The sequence below is a fragment of the Falco punctatus genome (genome assembly GCF_963210335.1).
Source record: "Falco punctatus genome assembly, chromosome: 2".
In the NCBI taxonomy this organism is placed as follows: domain Eukaryota; kingdom Metazoa; phylum Chordata; class Aves; order Falconiformes; family Falconidae; genus Falco; species Falco punctatus.
Window position 1 is genome coordinate 102,714,198 of NC_137581.1, and position 25,945 is coordinate 102,740,142.

Consider the following 25,945-nt stretch of genomic DNA (forward strand, 5'->3'; position numbering starts at 1 on the left):
TAGTTGCGTGTGTTAAGTGTGTTTATTTTTTTTCCCCTTATTTGTGAATAAGAGTGTTCAAGGGAATGTCTTTCCACGAGAGTTTGTGAGGCTCTTGTTCTTCTTTTCATGAGGGTTTTTAGTTTGACATAATTTTTGGTCTTTAAGTTACATGACTTTGCAGCAGTAGAGGAGAAAAAAAAACCCACCCCAAAACCCCTACCTAAACCCCCCAAAAACCAAACACACACATACACCCAACCTCAACAAAACCCAAGTCTCTAAAAATTCCTATTTCTTGAGTCCTAATTCTGAGTTTAAACCTTAATCAATGAAGGTTCAAAATTGCCTTACACTGAGACCCTCTGTAGTGATGTAGAAAAGTAGTTGTAAAAACCCAGTAATAAACTAGAATATTTTGACATGAGACATGAGTGAAAACTTAAATCTGCATATAGCTGTCTATTTTCCAGATACAGACTGCAAGGCTTAGAACAGTGCATTTAATTCAGGGCTTTTGAAGTTTTCAAAGGCTCCAGCCTCACTAGCTATCAGATTTTTGAATTTGAAAAGCACAAGTTATGCTTGTGTCATTGCTGCTCATGTGATGCCACTGGTACAGCTGATCTGGGACAGCTGAGAGTCTGCAACGTTGCTGCTTCCAAAGTCATAGATTGGAAAGCCTGCAGAGATACTGTGCATGGATACACAGAAATAATTATTGTATACTTCTGTGTGGACATGCCAAATGCTTGAAAATAAGTGCAATGTGTCTGCTTGTTACCCCTCATCAGTAACATCTGCAAAATACTGCTAAGCAGCTGATCATTTGTTTCTTTCTGTGTTCGTAACATGTAGGTTGCTTTCTGCACTGTTAAGAAAATCTCAAAAGGATTTTATTTATTTAAAGATACATAGAAAGGAATAGAAATAGTTTTGATTCAAGTATACTTTTGTTCATGTGGAAGTGAAGGCCTTTTTTCATAGTTGAAGCAGTATTTAGCCATCCTTCAGATACACTTGCTGTCAAAGGATGTTTACCACAAGGAGTTGTAAGACCACAGTCTTCCTAAACATTGTTTATTAAATGTGTATATTCTTTTGTGCTTGCGATAACTGTTGCAGACTACTTCACTGAGATAATAAAAACATTTCTTTGTCCATTTCAAACACAGAGGTAAATGGTTACCTATGATACGCCTGTGACTTTGATTTACAATTTTAAAAAGAAAATTGTCTGATAATTTCAGTAAACTGTTCTCAGTGTTAGAGTAGCATTGATGTTGTAAGTATAGAATATTTGAGGTACAAAGTTGAATGGTCCAATTGGAAGGAAATATCCACAGACCAACTTCTTTGGTGGTTCTTTTCCTTTTTTGGGGAAGGTGGAGGAGGAGAGCGGGCAGAGAGTGTCTAGATGTAATCAAGCTGTATCCTAGTTTGAGTTATTTTCCCCTTTTTGTAAGTAAATCAAAGCATTCAAATGATTCAAGTTGCTAAAGATGGAAGTACTAAAACCATCCTAACTTTTATTCTATTTATAGCAGTAATTTGTTTTTCATTTCTTTTATCTGTATGAAGATTCCTTTCTAGTGTTTCTATGGTCAGTCTTGCATTTATTTTGTGATACAGGTGCTGTCACTGACTACCTGAGACAGATTTCAAGCAGAATGCCAGCTCATAAATACCTGTCAGATCTGGGGTGCATTAGCACCAGTTCTTCAGTGGCACATTGCAGAGAGACTGGACAGTGTGCTCTTGGGGAGACTGAGCAGCCTTTTCTCACTGTGGAAGTGGAGTTGAGCATTACACTTAATTCAGGCTGGCTTCAAAGTCTTGCCATGCCAGGTGCTGAACCTTAGGGTAAAAGGAAGACATAAAAAACAAATGTGTGATCTAATTTAAGCCAAGATATCATGAGTAGGTACAGCAAAAAAATGAAGAATTAAGGACAAAGAATAGAGGGAAACGATAATAAGACAGTATGTGTACTTCAGACTACTACAGTGTTCAGTGGCAGTTAAACTAATACACATCTCTGGTTTGGAACAGGCAGTATTCAAACTGATGTGGGATGCACTTTGGAGAAAAATGCTAAGGTGTTTAAATAAAAAATGGCAATTTCATTATATGTCAATTTTGCACTTAAAGAAATGGGTTTTTTTGCTTCTTGCCCAAGTTCTCTGCCATTCCAACTTGTTGATGAAGATGGCACCATTTCCTGATTATGCTTTACATTCTTTGGTCTAAGATACTGTTTCCTTTCTTTCCTCTTTTTTTTTTTTTTTTTATTAATTCATGTTAAAGTGTAACACCACCTTGTATTTTAGAAGGGGTGTGTGTACATGTGTGTATGTGCAAGTGCATGCATGTGTGTGTCCGTGTAACAGTTTCAGTGGATGGATCATACTCCATTACTAATTCAGACCGTTTGTTACTCTGAAACTGAATCTTGTTTTCTTGATGATTCTGCTTCTGGAATACACAGGAAAAGATCTTTTAAGTTCAAGCAGAAGTAAGACTAAATCTGTACCGCTAATTCTAATCATATGCATTATGACAGTACTTAAGATTTACATATACTTATTTCTATTTTTATTGTTATTTTACTTGTGTAATTAAAAATGCAGAAGTAAATTGAAATAGCTCAACTAACCTCCTAGTTGTCATCTAACATAAAGCTTTCAAAATTTTATTTGGAAATATGCTAAAAGAAGCAATAATCTGAATGGTCAGAGTTTACAAGATGAGGAGCATAATAATATCAAGAGGTGAAATACTATTGAATCTAAATATATTTTAGTATTGGAGACGACTCTCATATGTTTATGCTCAAATATTACTTCAAGATAGCACCAGGATAGAGAGTTTGGTTGCTTCTGCTGAGCATGTATGACTGGGTGGAGAAACCTATTTATATAATCATATATCAGGAATTGATTTTTAAAAAACCTATCTCTCTTGAGTATTTCAGTTGCATGTAGTGTTGGTATTTGAGTGCTCGCAGAGGTAACCCAGAGGTCTCCATCCCTGAGATATTCAGAAGCTGCTCTGGACCCAATCCTGGGCAACAGGAGCTCCCTTCCAACCTCAACCCATCTGTGATTCTGTATGGATCGGGGTGATCGTCAGAGGTGGCTAAGGTCATTCATAGGATATGTTCCCAGGTGTCATTGTGGTGGCTGACTAGGAGTATCTGTGTTAGGTAGGCGTTTTCTGTTTTAAGAGACACTTCTGATAGTGGGTAGGCTACTTGGAGAAGCAGCTTTGGGGTCACTGTTGTTCAGTCTCAACGCTTGGTAACTCACTCATTCGCTTTTTGGGTAATAAATTAAGATCTTCATCAATTTTAAATTTCTGAAGGTGGTTGTAAGCTGCAGCCAGGCTTGGCTGTACTAAATGGGCTATTCCTGGAGTCGGGCGCTTCCCCTGCGCAGGACAGGTGATCTCGGCATTGCCCTTTGACTCTCCTTTGGACTCCTTCCAACTTACCCAAGTCCTCCTGAACCGCTGGCCTCGGCGTTCCAGGGAGGGCTGTGCCTCCCTTGTGCCGCGGGGAACTCGCCTTGGCCAGTGCCTGTGGTCGGCTGTCCCAGCTGGCCCTTCCGAAGTCCCCTGTCCCACAGGAGAGGCCTGGGGACGCAGCCGCCGGCACCGGCTGTGTGGAGAGGCCTCTGGGCTGACCTGCCTTCTGTGGGCGGGAGGGGTGCCTGTGGGTGATGGCCCAGCTGCTGCTTTGCTTTAACGTTTGCCTCTGCCATATATATCTTTTTGTTTTTCCCAGGCTTGTTTCAAAAAGAAATCCCTCATCTCCTGTTAGGTAACATGTACCCGACTAATTTGTTGTAACGCTGTCACCACTGTATCATCTACACCTTCGTATGTAGGTGGATCAAAACATGCTTTCTTTTATTAAGCACGTCTGCATTTTAGTCCTAAATCGACATGTTATCAGACTTGGTAGTGGTAAACATGAATGTAAGCATGATTATGTGAAACTCTGAGTAGCCTGGATGTAGAGGTTTTTTATATTTTTGCTTCTGAAGTCAGTATATAGGGAAACTTAGTAATGAAAATGGAAGTAAATGAAGATCTAACTGTAACTTTTGATTGCCAGTTAAAATTTTTAGATTACACTGACTTCCATTTCTTCCCCCATTTCTTTTAAAATACAGTAAAGGAATTGCTTTGCAGCCAAGTACAATAAAGTTGAAAGCTTGGATCTTCTGTAACTTTCTAGAGCTGCTGGCTCTGACTCCCTAGAAGGAGCAGTGGCTCATTAGGGACACTATAAATAAATAACGAGGCTCAGTTTTCTGTGCCACTAAGTAGGTTCCACTTCAATTCAGAGCAAATACCTTATGTAAGTCTAGTGAGGGGAACTTTCCTCAGTGCATACACGTTGCTGGCATTAACCTATTGATAATGAAATTCAAAGCCTGTTTCTCTTGTGACGGGTGGACAGAGCTTTGTGTGAGCTGTCAAAGGAAATTAAGAGTTCAGCAAATGACATAGAAACAGGAGAAGAGGCTTCTTTGTATTTCTTCGTCCTTGTGTGCTTTTGACAAATACTGTTAACTACTTAGAATTTGGTCCACTGTACTAACCAGAAGTTAAAACAGTGGGTTTGGGAAATAGAAAATAAATAAATAAATTACTTTTTTCTTCTCTAACTTATGGATTCATTAAGGTTCTACCGTAATAATGCACTCTCACGCATTAGAAATTCACCTCGGGAAAACAACTAAATGTGCCTTTGTTCTCAAAGATCAGAATCCTATTTTCTATCACTGTAAAGCTAGGTACATGTTTCTGTGGATGCATAAATTGCTTTGAGGTTTTTTTTTTTTCTTAATTTCCTTTTTTAACATTCCTGCCCCAGCCATTGTGAAGTTTTTTTTAGTTGTCTTCATTTAAGGCATTTACTTCCTCTGTATGTGACAAGTGACATTTAACCCTGAGGAATCTTAAAATGTCCCCAATGAGAATCTGTTGGTGACACTGTGATATATCAAGTGCATGGTTTGTGACGGCATCCAGTATTACGTAACCATGGGCTGTAATTATTCAGATGTGATGTCTATGGATGTATGAACTTGGAAGAGTGCAGCATGATGATGCTGAAGGCAGTGTTAAAATAAAATCTTTCTCTTTCATCTTGCTTGTTAGCTCTTGAGGGTGCTGTGGTGCCCTGTGGTGTAGTATTTACACTGCAGTTGAGGTGTGAAATTTCCTGCCACGGTGACCTCCTAATCCATTTTGGCAGTGCTGTGACAAGTCAAAAGTATGAGCATGTGCAGACCTGTTTGGTGGAATGGAGGAGACCCAAGGGGGAAAAGATAGAGATTGAAGAGGAAAGGGGAGCTTTTCTTGAATTTGCAGCCTTGCTGTTTTAGTTTAGAGTTCAGGTTTTGGAGCAGGGGGAGCAGCAGATTCCTCTGGAGCTGATTTCTGTGAGAAGTGTGAAAATGATGCTGTATTTGTAATACAGATGATGACCATCAGCCCTGGTCATCTCCTGGCAAAAAGAACAAAGCAAAGCTACAGTCTTCCGAGTGCAGGAAACTTTCACTCTGAAGTTTTCTTTTCTGTGGACTTTCTTGGAGTGAACTGTTTATCGTGTGCTGGGTTAATGCAGAAGGTGGCATCTGAAGCCCTCTGCGCACACTTTAACCGTCCATTGTAGTGAGCTGAGGGTGCTGTCAAAGCTGGCAAAAACGTATCAGATGGCTTCTGTGAAGTGCTTATGCAAAGCATGAGGTATCTGATTAAAAAAACGCTGTTTTTTAATACAAGACAAGGTTGATGTTCAGGCTCTTTAGCATAAAATACATTGTTAAGTAGCGTTTCTGTCTGTAGTCATTTCCGTGGCATTGTTATTGTACCTGGCCTTGTTTTGTGCATTAACCTGTTAATATAGTTCAATTTTACAATTATACTGGCCCCTTCCTGTCTTTCAATGAAAGTAAGAAATTCTTCTCAAGTGTTTCCAATAATGCTTTGATTATTTTCTGGTTTTACCATGCCTGTGGCCCAGGCTACATTCATTCGGAGACTACTGATCTCAAATCTGAAAAGGCTGTGCTGTTTGTTGTTGGTGTCTTCTGAAGTTTAAATTTGTACTCAAGCTCCAGTTAAATAGCCTGCTTGTTTAATTTTTGCCATAGTTAGATTTTAAACCTTCGGTCAGGGGAGTGCCAGGATGTCCTGGCCCACTGGGATGTTGTGAGCTTGGGGGAGATGCGCGATTGAGACGAATCCTTTTTCCTCGGGGCAAGGCTGTCGAGGTTCTTAAAGTGTTTTTCCAAACATAAGTTTTGGACTGCCAAAATTCACCCGGTCTCAACCCAGATCTCTTTAGTTGGGATTATGTTCCTTTTCCGTAGGGTGTTTTTTGGACCATCTCCAATTACTTTTTTTCCCTCAGGCTTGTTCCCATTTCTGTTTTTCTTTTCCACTGGTAGGTGTGAGTAGACTAGTTTTCAGTCCACATATATCCTCAGATCTGACCTACTTGGAAATTGTTAAGGATTGCATGAAGAAAGGCTAAGGAAAACTAGTACCTTGCGAGTCTGATGTTAAGGCTCATAGATTGCCAATTCAAAAAATCAAAAGCAAGATCCATAGGCTGTGTTAGCAACTACTGTGGTGCAATGAGGGTTGCGAGTGTGAAGTGAAGCAGCAGGGGCTCAGCATCCACACTGGGTGTGCTTCACAGGCTGTGCTTTGGTTAGCTCTAGCCTGGTGGCATGGACTAACCAGTTGTTAGGTGTGCTCCAGGAGCACATATTCCTATTAAGTTTTATCCATAGGGAATGCAGTTTGCATACTCTGAAATCCTTACGCAGCATGAACCGCAGCGTAGTGCAAAGCAGTGGGCTCCCAGTGAACTGAAATGCACATGCAGAAGGTGACTAGGGTGGTGGGTCTGCAGAAGAGGTCAGTGGTTAAGACCTGTCCTTGACAAAAGAGGCCAGATGAGCTATTATTGATAGTAAAATTTAAAAAAAGGGTGGGGAGGGAGATAAAAAGCCAAATATGTGGCTTGATCAAAGTTTTGGCCTGCCAATAAATTAGTCATCCAGGTTGCTGGTGGTGTGGTTGTGGGTGTGGAAGTGTATTGCAGTATTAAGAACGGATAGGATTTTGATCTCGGCAGTTTAGGGAAGTTGGAAATACTGGTGATGTAAACCTAAATATGAATAACTGATTTAACAGACCGTTAACACTATGCACACTGCAGTGGGAAAGAATTAATGGTGTTTGTTAAAAGTGATTGAGATAAACGTAAAGCCATGGTATTAATTTTAGATGTATGGAGATTACATCCCATATATGGATTTTTGGAAGAAAGCAGTAGCCTAAACATGGAGGAGCAGGTATTTTGGTCAACAGTGAAACACCTGTTTAGCTGATCTTTAGCTTAAGCAAGTATTACTGGCCAAGTTGTATTTTTACAGCCAGTGAGCTGGCAGCCACATGTTTTTAATGATGAACAAACACACCACCTTTCCAGGTAAGTGCATGTACTCATGCCACAGAGTTAATACATTACACTTCAGAAGAGGGAGAAGATAGGAGAATGAGTATTTTATTGTGATACCCCTGTTACAAACATGTGTAACAGTATTGCATGACCCAGAGTGCATACTTGTGATGACGTTTTTTTTTTAATATTTTTAACTCTAGGTCTACCCTGAATTACAAATCACCAATGTTGTCGAAGCCAACCAGCCAGTTACAATCCAGAATTGGTGCAAAAGGGGACGGAAGCAGTGCAATGGTCACCCACACATTGTGGTTCCCTACAGATGTTTGGGTAAGTGACAGTTTCAGTGTGGTTTTTCCTGCTCTTTGATTTTTTTAGTCTCTTGATGAAAAAGATAGAGAATTTACATAAATTACTTTTAAACCTCTGTATTATCATCTTCTCTGAGGCAGGTTTTGTCTAATTGCTCTGTCCTTTGGAACTGTATTATCTACAGAGAAAATACTCCTGCTCTTCCCAATACTATTTTCATGAGTGACTGAAAACCAGACTTCTGCTTACTCCCCCCATTTTTGTCATCATCTGTCGTCTTCTTTCTTTTTCCTTCCATATAGACACGCACATGTGCGCCCAGTTTACAAGGTTTTTTGTTCATAAGTTACTCATCCCTCAAGAAATACTTCTTTTTTTACCCCCATTGTTTTTGTAATATCTAGCACTTGGTCTCTTACTGTGAAAGACAAGAGAATTGTTTTTTATTGAAAGCAAGCAAAAGCTACTTTATAAATTCTGTTGTTTCTTTCTGCAACTATTTTTGTTGCAGGTGCTTGCTATTCTTTCCTGTGTCCTTGGGTGCTTTGAATCGATTCACCAATTTAAAAGGGAGGTTCAGTCCTTACTTATTTTTTTTTGTTAAGCTTTACTCCTGTCAGCATTCAGAAAACTGAATTGTATTAATTTGTCCTTTTTGTTAACGTTCTAGGCACAACATTTTCTTGAGATTATTTCAAGAGCTATTTAAATATGTTACTTTACTATTGCCATTTGAATTGTGGTAAATCGGCTGCCTGGTTTCATGTTCAAATGCTGGAGTTCTGAGTTTGAACTTGCTTTTATACTAAGCCAGGGCAGCTAAAATGTGTGGAAAGCAACTCAAGCCAGTTATTCCATGAAATAAGTAATGAAATAAATCCAGAAAATACAGTCTCTAGAATTTCTGTTCAGTGCAATAGGTAAAATAAATGGCACGCTCTACCTGATGTCCAGGCAGTGAGTGTGCCAGCTTAACAAAAATAGGACTGCAGAGTAACAAGTATGCTACCACTATGGTCAAAGGTGCCAAAACAGCAGATAAGCAAAATCTGTGCTGAGGAGTATCAGGGAAATTTTATTGTTCAGTGAGGTTTCTAGATCTGATGTATGTTTGTACAGATATGAAATAGGTATTTCCAGACCTGCAACGTATCAGTCAGTGCTACCATAGGTAAGAATGACTAGTTTGTTCTGAGCCAAAATTGTTAAAGGAGAACCCAAATTCAGGACTTTTTGTAGAGAGATGGACCTGCCTCTAGTAATACAAATCCTGACTGCAGGAAGGAACCTGCTGCTTTTTGTGTGTTTTCCAGACTTCTGCATGACTGGAGCTGGTCACTTCCTCCAAAAGTTCTAAGGCTAAAAGGAATGCACTCTTCTCCCCATTTGTCGCTGTGTTTTCTTTAGTTTTCCATAGAGAAGATAAAAACATCAACTTATAGGATCATTGTACTAGTAGAGCCAGATAAGCAACTTGTTAGAGGTGAGGCAGAACTGCAATCTCATCTAGCGTCATCATGATAGATTTGATCAGATTCTGCAAGTGCACCTGAACTGATTAGAGATATGGTTGAAGAAGGTCAGACTAGTGGAACTATAAAAACTAATTATTTATTGTATTGTCATCATAAGCAAAGCTCTGAATTATGATCATGGAACTATTATGCTCCAGATTCTCTGTGCTTATGCAGATTCGGTCAGTGCCCTGGAGAACTTACAACCTAATTTAAGATAAAAGCCAATGTCATCACAAGAGCAAATGAATATAAATTGGCCATGAATAAATTTAATCTGGAAATTATAAGGAGGTTTCTGCAAGAATAAGGAGCTCCAACAGTCTTCTGATAAAAGGAGTAAGTCTAATAATTTAGAAGGAAGTTCATAAATTTGTGAACAGGGCTATATTCAGTTCCCGGCAGGAGTGAGGAACTGAACTTAGACTTCTAAGGTGTCTTTCCGGAGTTAGTTTTGAATGAAAAATTATTGGGAGTTTAAGGTCTGCTATCTTTAGGTAGCAAAGTAGGCTTTGCTTGCTGCAGGCAAAAATTTTAGACATTTAAGCACCTCATGCCCATTAATGCCTTGCCCCTTAGCTCCTATTTTCTGTTTTAAAATCCCCTCATACACTATTTCCTTGTAATTGAGTTTACGCAGTTGTGTCTGCCTTGTGTGTGTTTGACATCCTTCTATGCTGCCATTCATCTTTTGACCCTTACTAGGATAAAACTAACAGAAACAAAAGCCTTAGATACTGATGTTCCCAAGAGCTTACTGGGAGAAGAGTGGCCACCAGAGGAAAAACAGTGACCGTGGCCAGTATCTGTCTCTTCTCCGTCAACCAGCCCTCTGTTTGTTGTGTATGGTTAAAGTAAGACTTTCTTGCATGTGGTAAAGAAGCGTTAGAGGAGAAGGCTGGAGGGGAGCGGGTCATGTTCCCACATGTGAGGCTAGGGGTACAGCCCATTGTGGGAAGTTGGGCTTGCTTAGTATGCAGCAGCAGGTGTTCTTCTGTTGGTAGCAGCCCATGTTGTCCTCTCCTGTTGGCTTGCTGCCTTCATAGTGGTGAAGCTGGTCATGAAATTAACAGATCCTCTGAAAAGAGCAGAGGTCTTGAAGGGGGGAAAAAAGTGTTGTTTGGGGTTTTTAATGAAGACTGTTCATTTACTTTTCCTGTTGGACAGTTACTCTTTTAATTTAGTACTTTGATTTTTGTGTTTTCGAAAAGTTGTGGTCAGATACCTTGAATATTCTTGCTGCCTTGTACATCAAAGGGGTAGGCTGGAGGCAGGGAGTTGATTGAATTCAGTCTGTCAATGTCTCTTAGCTTTGAAAGATTATATTTTTTAATAATTTTATGCAATATTGTTATTTTTGTTGGGTGCTTTGGTTTTGGGTTGTTTGTTTTGGCTCCCCCCCCCCTTTTCTTTTTTTTTTTTTTTTTGTATGTGTGTTTTAACTAATCTTGTAGCCTGCACAAACAGCTCAGTATGAGGATACTGATTTCATTAATTATCACCATAAGCAGTGCTATGTCTGTCTTGGAACTTTTTTCCTAAATCTTGTTTTTTACAGAGTTAAGGAGTCCTGAGAGCTGTTTTTTCTTTCTCTTCTGCTAATACTTCTTCAATGTTAAAAGATAATTTTTTGTAAACTTGGGATTTTGCCTGTCAGTTCTGCATGTGCCCCAGCTATCTTTGGTGTGGTAGCTGCTAGTGGGAAATTTCAGGAACTGGATACTGGCACTGCTCATTTCTTAGTAATTTTTGTTAAGTATAGGCCCTTGATATAGATCAACGTTAAATCCGTTGACTCTGGTAAGGATTAAGGTGCCAAAAGAAACTTTGGTAGTGGGCAGCTCATTGCAGGGTTGAATCTTACAAATTTCGCTTTGCTGTGAAAATCATTTTCAGTATCTTGAATCAGCTTATAGTTTCTTCCATCTTGACATTTATTTTCCACAGAGGTGAGAAACAGTGAGTGACAGAAATGTGTCTGCTTTCAGGCCAGATCATCTTCACAGTCCATTTGCGTCGCAGTCTTCAGCTGAGGCACTCTGAGACATGTAGAGAGCGTATCACTGCAGCGCTTGGCTGCTCCATGAGTTTTTTCTCTTTGAGACTTGTGCGTGATGGTAGTTACTGCATCTATTTGTAGCAGTATACTTTAGAATTGTTGATCGGATTTATTAGATTACACAGCTTTGTATTTTAAGTGGATACAACTAAAACATAAAAGCAATAATTTAAACAAGGCAAAATGAAAACCCCTTATTTGAGTCTGCCATGTGTCTTTGCAGTGACCACATAAATATGCCCCTAAAAATGTTCTAATTGAACCCAAAGAACAACAGTATTACTGGTTTGGTTTATTTTAAAAATCTACTTTTGTGCTTGTGTGCAGGGCTTTGCAGTGTTCTTAAAACTGCAAGCTTTGAGATGTTCTTGTGCAATAAGTCTGATTTACTGATGTATTTGTTACATGCTTCCAGGGACGCAGGGGATTACTGTACAGTTTGAGTTCATTGAAGAGGGGAAAATTCTTGTGAAAAGAAAATTGTTGAGTAAACTTCAGTTACCTTTCTGAACGCACTGATGGCATTTGCCATAAAACTATCCTTATCTTCCTTCCTCTAGAAAACGGTATCTTCCAGTGTGTACTTCTTATGGCCAGATGCTCTGTTAGCCATGTTATGATAGAAATAGGTCTCTTGAATGATGGTGCCAGACTGCTGTCTTCAAGGGGGAGGGGGGGGGGGGGGAAATCTTGGATTTGAGGGTGGTTGGTTTTGGGGTTTTTTTAGTAATACAGAGTCAAAGGGTTAAATTACGATATTTGAGTGAGGTATGTACTGCTTGACAAAGAGCCACATATGTGTGTCAGTGCTCAGGCAAGGATGATGAGCCATGAGGTGTGCTGGTGGAACAGTGGTCTGCATTGCTTCCTTGGTGTTGCATGGCGTGTGTGTGCTGGCATCCCCACACCTGCAGCATGGACAAAGCAGGTGCTTTTGAGGCTGAGCCCTCCAAAATGGTAACAGTAAGCTTGCTGTGGGGCACGGCTGCAGGATTTTGTCAGGCAGTGCAAAGGAGCCCGTGATTTCCACTTTGTTCTTTGGAAACTGTTCTTGAAAAATACCCTGGCTGCAAGCCTGGCCTTGTTAATGTTGGAAGGAGGTCTGCAACGGGCTACAACAGGAGGGCAGGATTTCTGCCTGTATTGGGGCACTGTGGGCAATAAGCAGTTCTGGTTTGCTTTTTCTTCTCTTCACTTCTTGCCTGAGAAAAAAGCAGCTGGCGAATTTGTGCAGCGTGGGTTGTGAAATGAGGTAGTTCACTCTGTGTTCCCAGCTGGCAGCAGGAGCAGGACATCCTTGTCCCAGTGCCATGATTGTTTGAATAGCTTGGATAAATGTATGGATATACTTTTCTAAGTGGATGACATTTCATTTACTGTTGGTGAAATACATCCCAGCCTAGCTGCTCATTGTGCACCGTAGCCCTGGAGAGAGAGGAGAAGCTAAATTATGCAGAAGTTTGTGAATCGATACATGGGCATGGCAGACGAAACAACTACGAGGTTGGGTAAAGGGGAAGGCATTGATTAACTGCGCTGTGCAAAGCGCTTGCTGGCGTATTCACATGTGACTGTGTTTCATTATGTTGTTAATGTATGCTGCTAAGCACTGTATTCAGTGTTTGAAGGATCCAGATGTATTAGAATATTACGATGTATGTAGCCTCTGTCAATCAAAACGTGATTACTTGCAATCGTTTATTCATAAACAAGTGGATTAGGTTTATATAACAAGTATACTTTGCTGTTTGGTTATGTAGTGAAAAGCTGGCTTCTGTTTCTGCTTTTAACAAAAACATCTTTGAAAATATTTATTAACTTGTCATGCTTTATTACTCTAAAAGCTTGTAAACTTAACCACTTGTTGATGTCAGAAGAAAAGGCATACTCAAGTTTTGATATGTATGCCTAGCCAATTATACCAAAGAAAACACCAAGGTTATGCCTGGAATTAATCATTTAAATAGAGATCTATGTAATTGACAGTTCTTTTGATTCATCTGGTAGTTTACTTGCAATTTTTACTGTAGCTTTTTTCACACAAGTATGTGAAATGCCTGTTTACTTCTACATGGCAGTACTTGCTTTTTGTTTTTTCCCCCCCTCTCAGCTCACTGTCTAGTGCCCGTGTTTGACTGCAACGGCAAAGCTTCTCTTCTGAATACTTTGGAAGCACTTTCCACTGGCTTTTCCATGCAGCACCTAATCAACAGCATGACATTAAGTAATTATCATGGGGTTTTCCTGTCCTTGTTAGTTTAGCTATCCACCTCCAGCTTGCCTCAGTCTCTGCTCAGCCACGTGAGTGATGCAGACAAGCCTCATACCACACACTTTTCCTAAAATAAAAAAAAAAAATGCACTTAGTTTCAGCCTACGCAACTACATGTCTAGTTTTTCTGACAGCGCTAGCTGACAGGAAGGAAAGTATCTCCAAAAATACTGACAATCTGAATGGCTTAGTGGGGAGACCACAGGTAGAGAAATGCTATGCACAATGAAAGGCACAACTGTTCATTGGAAGAAATGTTTCATCTCTCTTCTTCGCTCCCTCACAGACAACTTTCCTGCCTACTAGTGGTATTTTTGGTATAGTGCTAGCAGAAGGATGAGAAACATTTTTTTTTTTTGCAAAACTGCAAGCACTGTAGGGATAATGAGGTGTCCTAACACACTGGCTTCCTTCCACTGCAGCAAAGTCTTGGCAGGTGCTCCCTGCCCAGGTCCAAAACCACACTTGGCTGCACACAGGCAGCTCTTCGGCATTGTGCCAGCAGTCAAGAGTTTTCTCCTGTTTCTGCATCCTCATGACTGAGCTGAGTGCAGCAACCTTTTAGAGCCTCACTTCTGCAGGTGTTTTCTTAAATGCAGTTCTGTGCAGCGGTGTAATTAGGAGCATGCCTTGACCTGCTTTGTTAAATAGACATGGTTTTCTGTTATACCTGAACTCTGCTGGGCCAAATTTTATGGTCAGCTTCTGTAATAAAGTGGCTGTTAAGCATCGGTTGGGTTACTAATTGTTCGTACAAACAGTAACGAGTTTATCTTTTTATTATAATTCTGAGCAGCTGTATTACCTTGTGGTTTATAACTGTGTCTTTCCAAGTACTTTTTTTGCAGAGGAGGACTGTGTAAACTGTTAAAGTGGCCTTTGGCGTGGGTCATGGGGGCAAAATATCATCAGTTGGAGGAAGAGGTGGGGAGTGGGCAGAGAAATCCTGAATGAGATCGCCTACCAGCAGCATGGAAACTTCCTCAGGCAGTCAGGAACCTGTTTCTGGAGGCTTCCACCTCCTCACTTGAGCCAAACATTCGTTCAGCTGTTGGTTTAGCCAAATCATAGCTGAAGGCATGGAAGCCTTGAAGTGAAAAGATAAAGCAAAATCAGCATTCTGGTGGTGACCAGAATGTGTCTTTATGTATGACTAAGAGTAAATATAAAACATCTTATTTTTGTATAGTAACCCCAGAAGAAATAAATCTGAACTTACATATTTCTGTGCATTTTTAGGGTGTATGTATGTTTTACTTGTTTGGTGACTGCAGTAAGGTTTTAATAAGAAAAGGATTTGTGGAACAAGTCACAACACAAAAAACTTCTTGAGATCTTGAACACAATAGCTCTGCAGATATACTCCTAAAGCAGTAGAAGAATTCTTTATAGGTAAGCGTTGAAAATGAGGGGTTAATTTGTTTCTTTACAATGGACAAAGGGGACGAGAACAGGTGGTGTATACACTATAGGAACAGCTTACAGGAAGTGTTCACTGATATGTGAAAGTCATCTTCATAGCTATCTATTAAAAATTGCAGTAAAAATTGTTACCAGTTGTAGTAAATACTGTTTCTGGGGTTTTTTTGTTAAATGTTTAGAAGCTTGAAAAGATAAATCAGTTTTCTGCTTTAATGACCAATGCTAGTTGGTCTAAGTTTTCTGTAACTGTCCAGGCTATCTGAGTGTGCCAGGGATTAAAAGCAGCATCTTCCTGCTTTTTCTGCAGTGCTTTATTTAAAATGAGTTAGCCACAAAAAGACATCCTAAAAGAGTATTAGTAAGGTTAAAAAGAGCCCAGAAATTATGAAAGGGGGAAGCTGAGGTGGCCTCCTGACTGTGGGTCCCTTCCTGTGCAAGGGGCATCAGGGAGGCTGCAGTTGCAGGGCAGCCCCATCTGCCTGCCCTGTCTCGCTGTGTGTGCCTGAATGAGCTCTTCGGTGTTTTCTTCTGACCTCCTGGCTCGGCCTCTCCCACAGCCTTAGTTAATGCTCACCACTCAGATCCTGCCTGAAGTTTTAATTTTCCTCTTAGAAGTTTCTCTAACCTTACCGGAGCACTTTGGAGAGACAGGTTTAGTTTCACAAAGGTCACAAGGGTTAGGAGCGTCATCCCTAGTTTGTAGTTGGAAGGCTGGAGAAAGGCTGGGGAGAAGCTTCAAAACCAAATGCATCTGTTGATAGTCAGGCTCCAAATTGTAAAGTGCTTGAAACAGTGTGTGTGCACATGCACCCAAGGATTCTTTAAGAAGCATATACATGTATTTGGTTTTGATAAATGTGTCCATTCACATACATACACACACAACCTGGGAGTATTTCGTGAAGCCACTGCCTAAGTTTCATAGCTTGTTCATTGTATGCATCCAGCTTTTGGAACAGAGAAGCCAGGAAGCTTTCATCGGAGCATCTTAGTAGCGCTACAGAGTTGATTAATCCTGTTGTGGTTTTTTGGTGTTTCCTTCAACATACAGTACTTAATATTTTGCAGTGGAAGAATTCTGCTGATTAAAGTGTGTTGTCTGCTTAGTCTTTTAGGAAGGAAAGATGGGGAGAGGCAGAGAAAGGAAGTGTACATCTTACCACATGTCATTAAATTGATTTGCATATGAAGCATCTTCCCACAGATTTGTCACCTAACTGAAAGCCATGGTAAGATCTCATGCTAAATATGTTCTGGTCTCAGAGGAGGATTGAATGTTGCCCACAGATTTGGTGCAGTTATTCAGTGCAAAGGAAGAGTCAGTGATGGGAATCACTGGATGTTTCTAAAAGGTGCTAGGAAAGATCCTGGAAATGCATTTCGGTAAATCTGTTTTGGGGTGTGGGGGTGCTTTTTTGAAGTGTTGAGCCCCTAGGAATATTGGGACTTACAAGTGAGTATGATATTGAGCAAGAGGCTCCTTTTTTTTTTTTTTTTTTTTTTTTTTTTTTAAAGGAGTAGGTAGGCAAATGGATAGTGTGTCTACTTTGATTTTTCAGAAGAAATTTAACAAGGTCCATTACCAGAAGCTATTAAAGAAATTAATCTACCATGGAATAGAAGAGAAAACTCTTCTGTAGCTAAATAAGAAGAAAGATAAAAAAAGGCAGGAATTAATGGTCCATCTTCAAGGTGGAGAAAGGTCACGAGCAGAATCTCAAGGGATCAGTTCTTGTGCCAGTGACATTCAAATTATTAGTGATTTGGAAAAAGGGTAAATCGTGAGGTGACCCATTTGATGATGACACTAAGTTATTCAAGGTAGAATTAATAAAGGCAAACCAAAAAAATTCAGATTGGTCTTTGATATTGGTTGACTGGAGGTAAAATGACAGGCAAAAATTAATGCAGTAAAGGCAGTATACATGGGAAAAGCACAAAATAAATTTATCTTATCTTACTGTATATGGTGATACTGTGAGTAGCCTTTAACTTCTCAGGACTGAGACCTTGGGTATTAACAGCTCTGTGAAAACAGGTTCATTAGTGTCAAAAAAGCAGTATTAGAGATTATCAGGAAAGGAACGGGGAATTAAGACAACTGTATCACTGTGTCAGTTATGGACTTACCTGTATTTGTGAACACTTTTTGCTGCTCTGGCCTTCCTCATAAGAAGGATATAGTAGAAACTGAAGAATTTGAAGAGTGAAGATAAGTGTTTTAAGAATTACGTGGTTCTTGTAGAAGAAATGACACAGTAGATGATAACTTTCCAGCATAGAAAGGAAGATGCCTGGAGGTTCTGACAGTGCTCTGCAAAGTCATGAGTAGCTTGAAGAGGATGGATGAGGGACAGTCATTTTGCAACAAGACCAGGTGATCAAATGAGATGAGCAAGCTTCAGGCTCCAAAGCAAACAGAAGTCATTGCGTAGTTGTGTATTTTGTTGCACAGTGTTCATGTGAGCCTTCTGCCTTCTGCCACAGTGTCTTGTGTATGCTGAGAGCCTACAAAGGGTCAAAGCCCAGCAGGACATTTCACAATAGGACAGTTAATCGGTTGTTAGGGATCTTAATCTTGTGTATGGAGAGGTGGTGGTGAAACACTGTCCTGGGAAAATACTGCTGCTCTTCTACAGTTCCTATCCTTTTTTGATACTGTGTTCTAGGTACCTGCTGTTGACCACTTGAGCGAAAAGGTTTTTTTGGACTGAGATAGGCATTCTTGTGCTTACATGGGTTCGTTTCCCATATCAAAGAGTGCTTTTCATCAGGCTTCTTAGCACCATCCCCTCAAGCCTGCTGCTGTCCTGCTTTTCTTACCCAGTCTGTCTCTTCACTCCAGGTTTTCCAGCCTAACTCCTCCCTTCTTTGGCTCACCAGGTGCTATGGTCTTGCCCATCACCATTTCACTCAAGTCTCGTTTCCCCTCAAGGCGCTGATGTTTCTTCACCTCTCCTTTCCTTCCAAGTAATCCAGTAATCATCTTTCTACCCTGGCATCCATCTCCTCTCAGCACATACTCTTCTGCCTCCTCACAGCATCTGCTATCCAAGCCAGTCTTACTGGTGTCTGCTTTCCAGCTCTTTATCAGTGCTGCCATGCATCTCCTGTCATCTCATTTCACATCTTGCCTGATGCTGAGTGAAGCAAATGGAGAGAAACCCTGTGATCCTCCCTGGGAGCAATGAGACCAGTATGTTCTAGCACAAAGGCAAGGTAGCACTGTCCTGGGGTTTTTTTCTGAGGTAGTTTTCTTCCTAATGTAGCTGGTACAGTGCTATGGTTTGGATTTAGGGTGAGAATAATGTTGATAACACACTGAAGTTGTAGTTGCTAAACAGTGTTTACACAAGTCAAGGACTTTGCAGCCTCTTCAACCACCCCACCAGCCAGCGGGTGGCGGGGAGGGGGGCTGGGGGCGGGCGGGGAGCAGAAGAACCTGGGAGGAGACACAGCCAGGACAGCTGACCCCAGCCTGGCCGAAGGCATATTCCATACCGCATGTCCTGCTCAGTATATAAACTAGGGGGAGAGCTGGCCACGGGCCACTGCTCAGGAACAGGCTGGCATCAGTCAGCAAGGGATGAGCAATCGCATTGTGTATCACTTCTTTTGTTGTTTATTATTATTACTACTATCTTGCCTTCCCTTTCTGTCCTATTAAGCTGTCTTTATCTCAATTCATGAATGTTACACACCCACCCCCCATTTCTCTCCCCCATCCCGCTGTGGGGTGTGTGTGGGGAGGGCAGTGAGCAGGCAGCTGTATGGTGTTTAGCTGCCTGCCAGGTTAACCTCGGCAAGCACTTGAGAGGGGAAAAAACCAAACCCAAACCTTCCGTTACAGCAAAAACAGGCTCTGGCTTCTGAGCAGTAAGGTGGTTGTGCACATCTGTCACGTTTTATGTGACAAAAATACAATTTTTTCCCAACAAATTGCAGTAAAATTTGCTTTATTAAAGCATTCTGGGTTATGACTATTAGAGACACAGACTGAAGGTTGTTTCTGTTGTTGCTGCGTTTGGGTTGAAGAAAGATCCTGTTGCTCTCTGCCAGCTGACCTAACTGCTGTGAGATATTCTACTTAAAGCTTAGCTAAACTAAGATGGCTTTGTGTTATATAACAAAAATAGCCATTGGACTTAAGATCCACCCCCACCACCCCCCATCTGTATCCTGTATGTGGCTTATAACATTGGATGAGCTGAAGATTTCTTCAGTCTCTGTTTGAAGTCCATTATCTTGTAGGCAGGATGGAAGAACATTGTTGTCTTTTAAAATGCTGGCATTGTTTTCCTTCCTTTGTCGAATATCAAATCCAATATTGCACCTGAATAAAACAGGGAAACTCAGAATAATAACGTTCCCAGAGGAGAAGAAGCCACGGTAGTGGGCAGAACTTTGGGAAGGAGCCTCTTGGCTATGAGTGATGCTATTGAAACTGCGTTTCCTAAGTCTTGTGGGAGAGTGGATTAGGCTTGTGACGTGCTTTTAAAAGACACATTTCTTGACCGAGGCTGCACTGTCCTCTGTCTCATGTGTGCAGGAAATAGTGAGCAAGGTAGTGATTCCACTTGACTGTTAGTTTGTGCAGAAGCAAATGGGTGAATACTTTGGGAATGCTGGGCATGGTTCCTTGGTTTTTGTCATTGAATATGTCTGTTACTGCTTCAGCGAGTCCCCTTGGGTCTGGGAACAGCTGAACCACTTCATTGCATGAAACATGAATTAGCAATGCTTCCAGGGTATTAGTCTCTGGACAAAAGCTGTTACTGTACACCTTGAGTTGTATGTTATGTCCATGTTGGATTTTTCATATTGTGCCCATGTAATTTAGAGGTGTGGCCTTGCATTTCAGCTCTATCACTTCAAATTTAAATTCTGCAGTGGTTTCTAGATTGGGTATTTTTATGTCACAGTACTTTCCCAAGACATCAGAATTACTTTTCATGAAAAAATGTGTTTGTTTTTTAAATAGCACAGTAAAATGTTTCTTAATTTGTTAACCATAGCAACAGAATTAAAAAAAATATGTTCTATAACTAACAGTATATGTATTAGTTTTTTTGCTGTCAGAATGCTAGTATGAATTAATCTCTATATTTGTGGTTTTTTTTAATTTAGGCAGGCAACCCCCTGTGTTTAATGATTTAGATGGCTTTCCATGGAAGTTATTTTGTCCTTCATTAAAAGACTTAAGATATTTGTTTATAAATATGCCCTTACATTCTCAGCCACAATGAGCAGCCTGGCTTTTGGATAAAGTTTGTGTCAGAGAGCTCATCTGTAACCTTGGAAAAGTGTTTGCAAAATTACTTTTAGTAAGTGATGGAAAGAACTTGGTTAATTTTCAGTAATGTATTTCTCATTTAGGGCACATTGCCCTTCAGGCAAAGAGAACTGATAAAGGTAGTACTTACGATGTGACAGCACAACGCCTCAGTGTTTTTCTGCCCTCAAAGGATAAATTGCCCATAACTGGCAAGGGCCTCTCTGTGGCAGCATTACAGGGCTGTACTCAAAGTGCTAGAAGTTGCTTAGGTCTAGCACACACTCATTCATCAGACCTCATTGCTGACAGCCTCAAGACGAAGGAGAGGTACAGCCTCATGCTGGCCAGGCTCAGACCCAGCAGCGTTCCGGTGAAATGGCAAGCTGGGATTCAAGGGCTGCGTCCACAGAGCTGTGCTGGGCTAACACCAGCCCTCTTCCCACTGAATGGATCGCTGCACTTGGAGTCTTTCCCTAGGGAAAGAGTTACAGCACTCCATGCTTGTGTAAACATCCGAAATCTTTGCACGATGAACATGCTGACATTTGAAGGTCAAACGTGCTTCAACACTTCCAGTCCCTTACCGACAAGCACAGGCATCTTTGTCATGCAAGCAGAAATTCCCTTTGGGTTCCTTTCTCTTCCATATGAAAGCTTATACTTGTGGTGGATGCTAAAAACTACTGTGTAACAGGAGACATTTTGTGTGGAAATGTGGGGGTTTATTTTCTTGTGGGAAACTTCTGCAATGGAAAATACAAGCTGAGAATGGTTATATGTGATTTGTAAGAAAAAAGCATCCATTAACCATCTAGGAATTCAAGTTTTGATGAAGCCACGTAGCTACTAGATTATTTTTGAAATTGGAAAAGCAAGCTATTTTTAATATGCTTCTCATGGGATGAGTGGCAGCATAAACCCAAGAACTTTCTCATGAAGTTGCATTTGGTGTTTTGTTTTGTTGGGGTGGTTTTGTTTTGTTTTTATTAGAACCATCCCAAAAATCTCTCAATTCTTACTTTTGGTGACTTTTTTTTAAAGTTTGCTTCTCTTGAAGCTCTTCAGATCTGTGCACATGGTTTGTCTACAGCCCTGAAATCTGAGAGCTGAGTAGACTACGACTAGCAACCCTCCATCCGACCCCTCTTCCAAAACAAGTGGAACGGCAGTGTATTTTTTTTAAGGAACAGTTTTCGCTCTGTGTGAGATTTTTGTGCTCAGAAAGCTGCGTGGAGGGGGTTAAGTGGTCAGAATGGGGGTAGGTGGTCTGAGGAGCTGCCAGCTTTGCCTTGGGAAGCTGGGGGGCTGCTGATGGGGCAGTACTCTGTCCTCTCCGGAGTGAGCTGTTACTTTCCTCCTCCTATTATCTGCCTGCCTGCCAGTCTTTGGCCTGCTAGCATAGCAGGTATCACAGGTTTCTGTAGTTTACTCATCCCTGTTCTTGTATGAAGCTAAAGGAAGACTGCAGTACCCAGGGGTAGGAATGGACTGGCATTCACTTACCAAAGCAAGTGTCTGTTCAAATCCTATGCTTGCGTTTATTTATTCTCCATGGGAATACTTGTATTGGTTTTATGTGAAATGGACTGTATTCTTCTCTGCTTGTGCCTTCATTGGGTTAAAAAATGAAGGAAGATGCCAGCATGTAAGGAATTTAGAAGGTGATGGAAATTGAAAATTCTAGTTCTGCAGAGCTGTTGTGCATGACCAGTTTGGTTTTAAACTTCCTGGACTTGATCTATTTGTGTGTAGATCATACCAGCATAATACTTAATATAGCCCCAACCTGCTTGTTAACAAAAATAAAGCTACTAGCTTTAATACTTCATTAGCTTGAAGAATTGCTGCTGATTTACTGGTTATGGTATAGTCTTTCCTCATGAGTGGTTTCATCTGTATTAGTGAATATATGAGCAGGTCTGCATTTTGCTTTTGCTGTGGATTTAGACTTTATTCAGATCTTTTGAACTTTCTTACTGACGTCCAGGTTGAGAAATAATAGTAGGATTTTCTAGTATGCTCAGGATCATATGGAAATTTCTCTTAAAGAACTTAATGTAATTCAACTTAATTAAAAAAGGAACTTAAAGGGGGATTTATTCCAGTAAAGTATGTGAACCTGAAGCTGATAAAAATTACTTCCCGTTTTAGTAGAACATGAGTATGCTTCAAAAAAGACGTTATAGTTGTAACCCTTTTTCTTAACCTCCTGAGTTTTGTTGTTTTCTACCCAGGAATCTGTTGTATGTACCTAAAAATGCAGAATTGATAGGCAAGAGTTGTATCTTAGTTTTGCACTCAAACAGATGTGCCTAACCTGGTCGTTAAAAATGCTTCCCAACTGTTCACTTTGAAATACTGAAAGATAGCAAAAAACCCCTGTGCTAGAGATAATGAATGATAATCGTGATTATTGGAAGCTATTTACTTTCTGCACTAATAAGTTTTATCTTTTAACTCCCAGTGCCTTTGTCAGTAAGTTCTTGATGTGTAAAATATTTAAATTACCCCATATTTTTCTACTAGATCATTGCAACTAGGTCAACAGAAAATTGAATCATAACAACTTGTATCAAAGTTAATTTTGGTAACAAAAATTAATTTTTGGCTCTGTAGTAATACCAGCTTCTGCTTCTTTTTCCGGAAGGTACTTGGGTGAATACATAAGCAGTGTCTGCTTCGGAAGTCTGATTCTCTGTGCTTTGAAGGAGACTGGGTTTTATTCTAGTTTTTTCCCTCAGCTGTTCTTCATTCAGTTGGTCTTATATATAATGAGGTTTTATACCTTTTTATTACAGTTTAACCTAGGATGCAATTTCTGAATAGCTTATTTTGTCAAGTCATTATCTTCCCCTTTCTTAATGACTGTTCTTAATCTGTTAGGTGATTATTGATAATTTACAATCAGCTCCCTGTGACTACAGCTATTTGGAACCAGTCCACCCAAAACAGATTAAAAACCCTTTGGGAAAAGGACTATCTTACACTTTTAATGATACTTAACACAGGAACATCCTGCCCTGTGACTGAAAAGCCTGCATTTCACCTTACAGTACAAGTAAGAAATGATCAACATCGTGTGTGTGAGCCTACAGCTGGAGCTGTTTCCTTTTACCTGTTTCTGGGATTTGTTTATTCAGTCTGTACTGAAAATAAGACAGGCAAACTTTGCTTTGCACACCGTGGACTTCTTTTGTGTGTGTGTGTAGTTTTGGTTTTGGAAAGCAACCTTCAGGGATATTTCCTTCTTACAGTGAAATCCCTTATAAGCTCTGTAATCAACCTCAAATTCAGCTCTCTGTGTACCAGGCAGGTTTTGTTATATCTGTTGCATAACCTGGCTATGCTTGAATTGAATTATGGAGCTTTTCTTTAGTCTGGGAAGAAATGAAATCTTTTGGGGAGGATGTCCATCTGATGGTACTTGCAATACTGTAGGGAGGCCAATAGACATCTATAAATGCTTTGCTGGAGCAGAGCTGGAGAAAGCATTCAGAGGTTGATGGATCTGGATTTGTCTTTCTGCTGCTTGCCCTCCAGCCTTCCTCTTTGCAGCTCATCTCTGTTCTGTAGGGATCAAATGCCAAACAGTATTGGTGAAATTTGAGCCAGGCTGACAAAATAATGCCAAAATTGCCTTTCAGTAAGGAGTGTCTTAAAACCCAGGTCTCTGATCTTGCTGATAGCATGGTCACAGGTGTGGTAGTGCTGGGGAAAGTGTAGAGCCACCCTTTTTTCGAGAGAAATACTGGCTTGGGTTGGCCTAAGCTGATCTAAAACAACATTTACAGTACGCACAATTTTTTGAAAATGCAAGCTTGTCGATGGCCTGTGAAACATTTGGCTACCCAGAGTGTGTTTTGCTAACTGTCTTGGGGTTTATATGCTTAAATACTGGGTCAGCTTTGAAAATAGAAAACATTTAATGTGTAAACCACAATCACCGTTGTATTGTTGTAGAGCACTGAAGTGATAATTCTTTTATGTTTCTTTTCCTGTTTCACATTCTGGAAAAGAAAGTCAAACTTCAGCCTAGTTACAGTGTGAAATTCCCATCGACATACCCTTTTGCTCTGTTCCGTAAATCATAAACATATTGATATGCCACTTTGTTCCCAGTTACTGTGGGAAACAAGTTTTTTAGATTAAAACCTGATTGAAACATGTTTTTCTGTAGCCTACCCAGAACCGGTTTAGTACTTCATTTGCTCTAACAATGATCCTCCAAGTTAATTTGGCATATCATAAAGGAGTAATACTGAAATCTCTTATATCTTTCCTTTTTTGTAAAACTCTCTAAAATCATAGGAAGCTGTAAAGTTTTATTTCAATTTTCAGTTATGCAACTGCCCTTGTAATTTACAAAAAGTCTCCTATGTCAAGGTGTTTCAAGAGTAACTTTTAAATTCTAATAAAAATGGAAAGTGTAATTTCAAGTTAAACTCTAATGCCATTTTTATTATGTATGAGCAATCAGCTGTGTACAATTACTGTTATCCAGTCTGTTACAACAGAATCAATTTTACGGCAGGCTTTTGTACGTTATCAGAGGTAAAGCTCTTAAGAAAAATGTGCTCTGAAATAGCATGTGCTCTGCTGTGGCAGGCTAGTTTAGTTAAGGGCATTGGAGAAGTGGGAGGATGCCTTTCTGAGTCTCCTGAGTGCTCTGAGGTGCCACCTCTTTCCATTTGTCCCCTCCCATCTTCCAGCGATATGGCTTGCAAGGTGTCTCTGAGGTTGCTCATGGCCCAAAAATCCTCGTATCTACTGCATGTCCACAGTATAAAGTATGAATGGTGTCTTCACTGTGTTTTGGCTTCTGTGCCACACCAGGAGATGTGGGCTAACTCATGCCCAAACATTCCTCTTTGAGGTTGGTTATGAGTAGACATTACCATCTTGGGACATGGATACCTAGAACTGTCCTCCCTCGCTTGCACTCCCTCCCTTGCTCATGGAATTTCCCATTGTTCCCTCAAGATGTCTGTTTGACATGTGACAACTGGGGATGAAATGGGTAAAACAGCACCTTTGGGGAAAACCTGCCGAAGAACTCATTGATGTTGCCTCTCATTTGGCAAAACTGATTGCTGGGTTTTGGGGGGGGGTTGGGTTTGTGTTTGGGATGGGGTGGGCGTTGTTGTTTGTTTTTAAGTACTGGTTGAAGCAAATTGCTTTTTTTTTTTGAACTGGGATGTCAGCTCACTTGACCCTTTTATCTGACGTGCCAGGTTCACATTGCTGGGTGAGAGCAGCCATGCTGCAAGAAGTGCTTGTGCACCGTCCCTGCTCCAGCAACCGAGGGGGGCCCACCTTGAACCTCCTTCAGCAGCTGTGGTCTGTAGCCTTGGTTAGACAATAGGGTCCAAGCAATATATCTAAGAAAAAAGGTTTTAACCATGAAAGTATGTACGAAATTCTTATCTGAATAAAACCCTATTAAGGTGAAATTTTCCTTGTTAGCGATTTGACTTCAAAAGCAAGGAGCAGCTTCCTGGGCAGCTGGGGCAGAGGCGCTACCTGGAGGAGGCAGCACCACCAGCAGACACTGCGCTGGTGCACTTTTCTATGTATATTTTCCATTTTTGGTTACCAGTACAGCCAGTGATCTATCTGGAATGCT

The 25,945-nt window shown here is 40.6% G+C and overlaps 1 protein-coding gene across 5 annotated transcripts in view; it reads left to right on the forward strand.

Annotated features, from left to right (window-relative positions):
- The window catches only part of APP (amyloid beta precursor protein), a 229,270-nt gene that overhangs the window by 72,075 nt on the left and 131,250 nt on the right, over positions 1–25,945 (forward strand). For all 5 annotated transcript variants that reach the window (XM_080374444.1, XM_080374445.1, XM_080374447.1 and 2 more), the window contains exon 3: positions 7,669–7,798. In XM_080374444.1, coding sequence (XP_080230570.1) covers positions 7,669–7,798 — 130 coding nt within the window. The remainder of the gene's footprint in view (positions 1–7,668; positions 7,799–25,945) is intronic.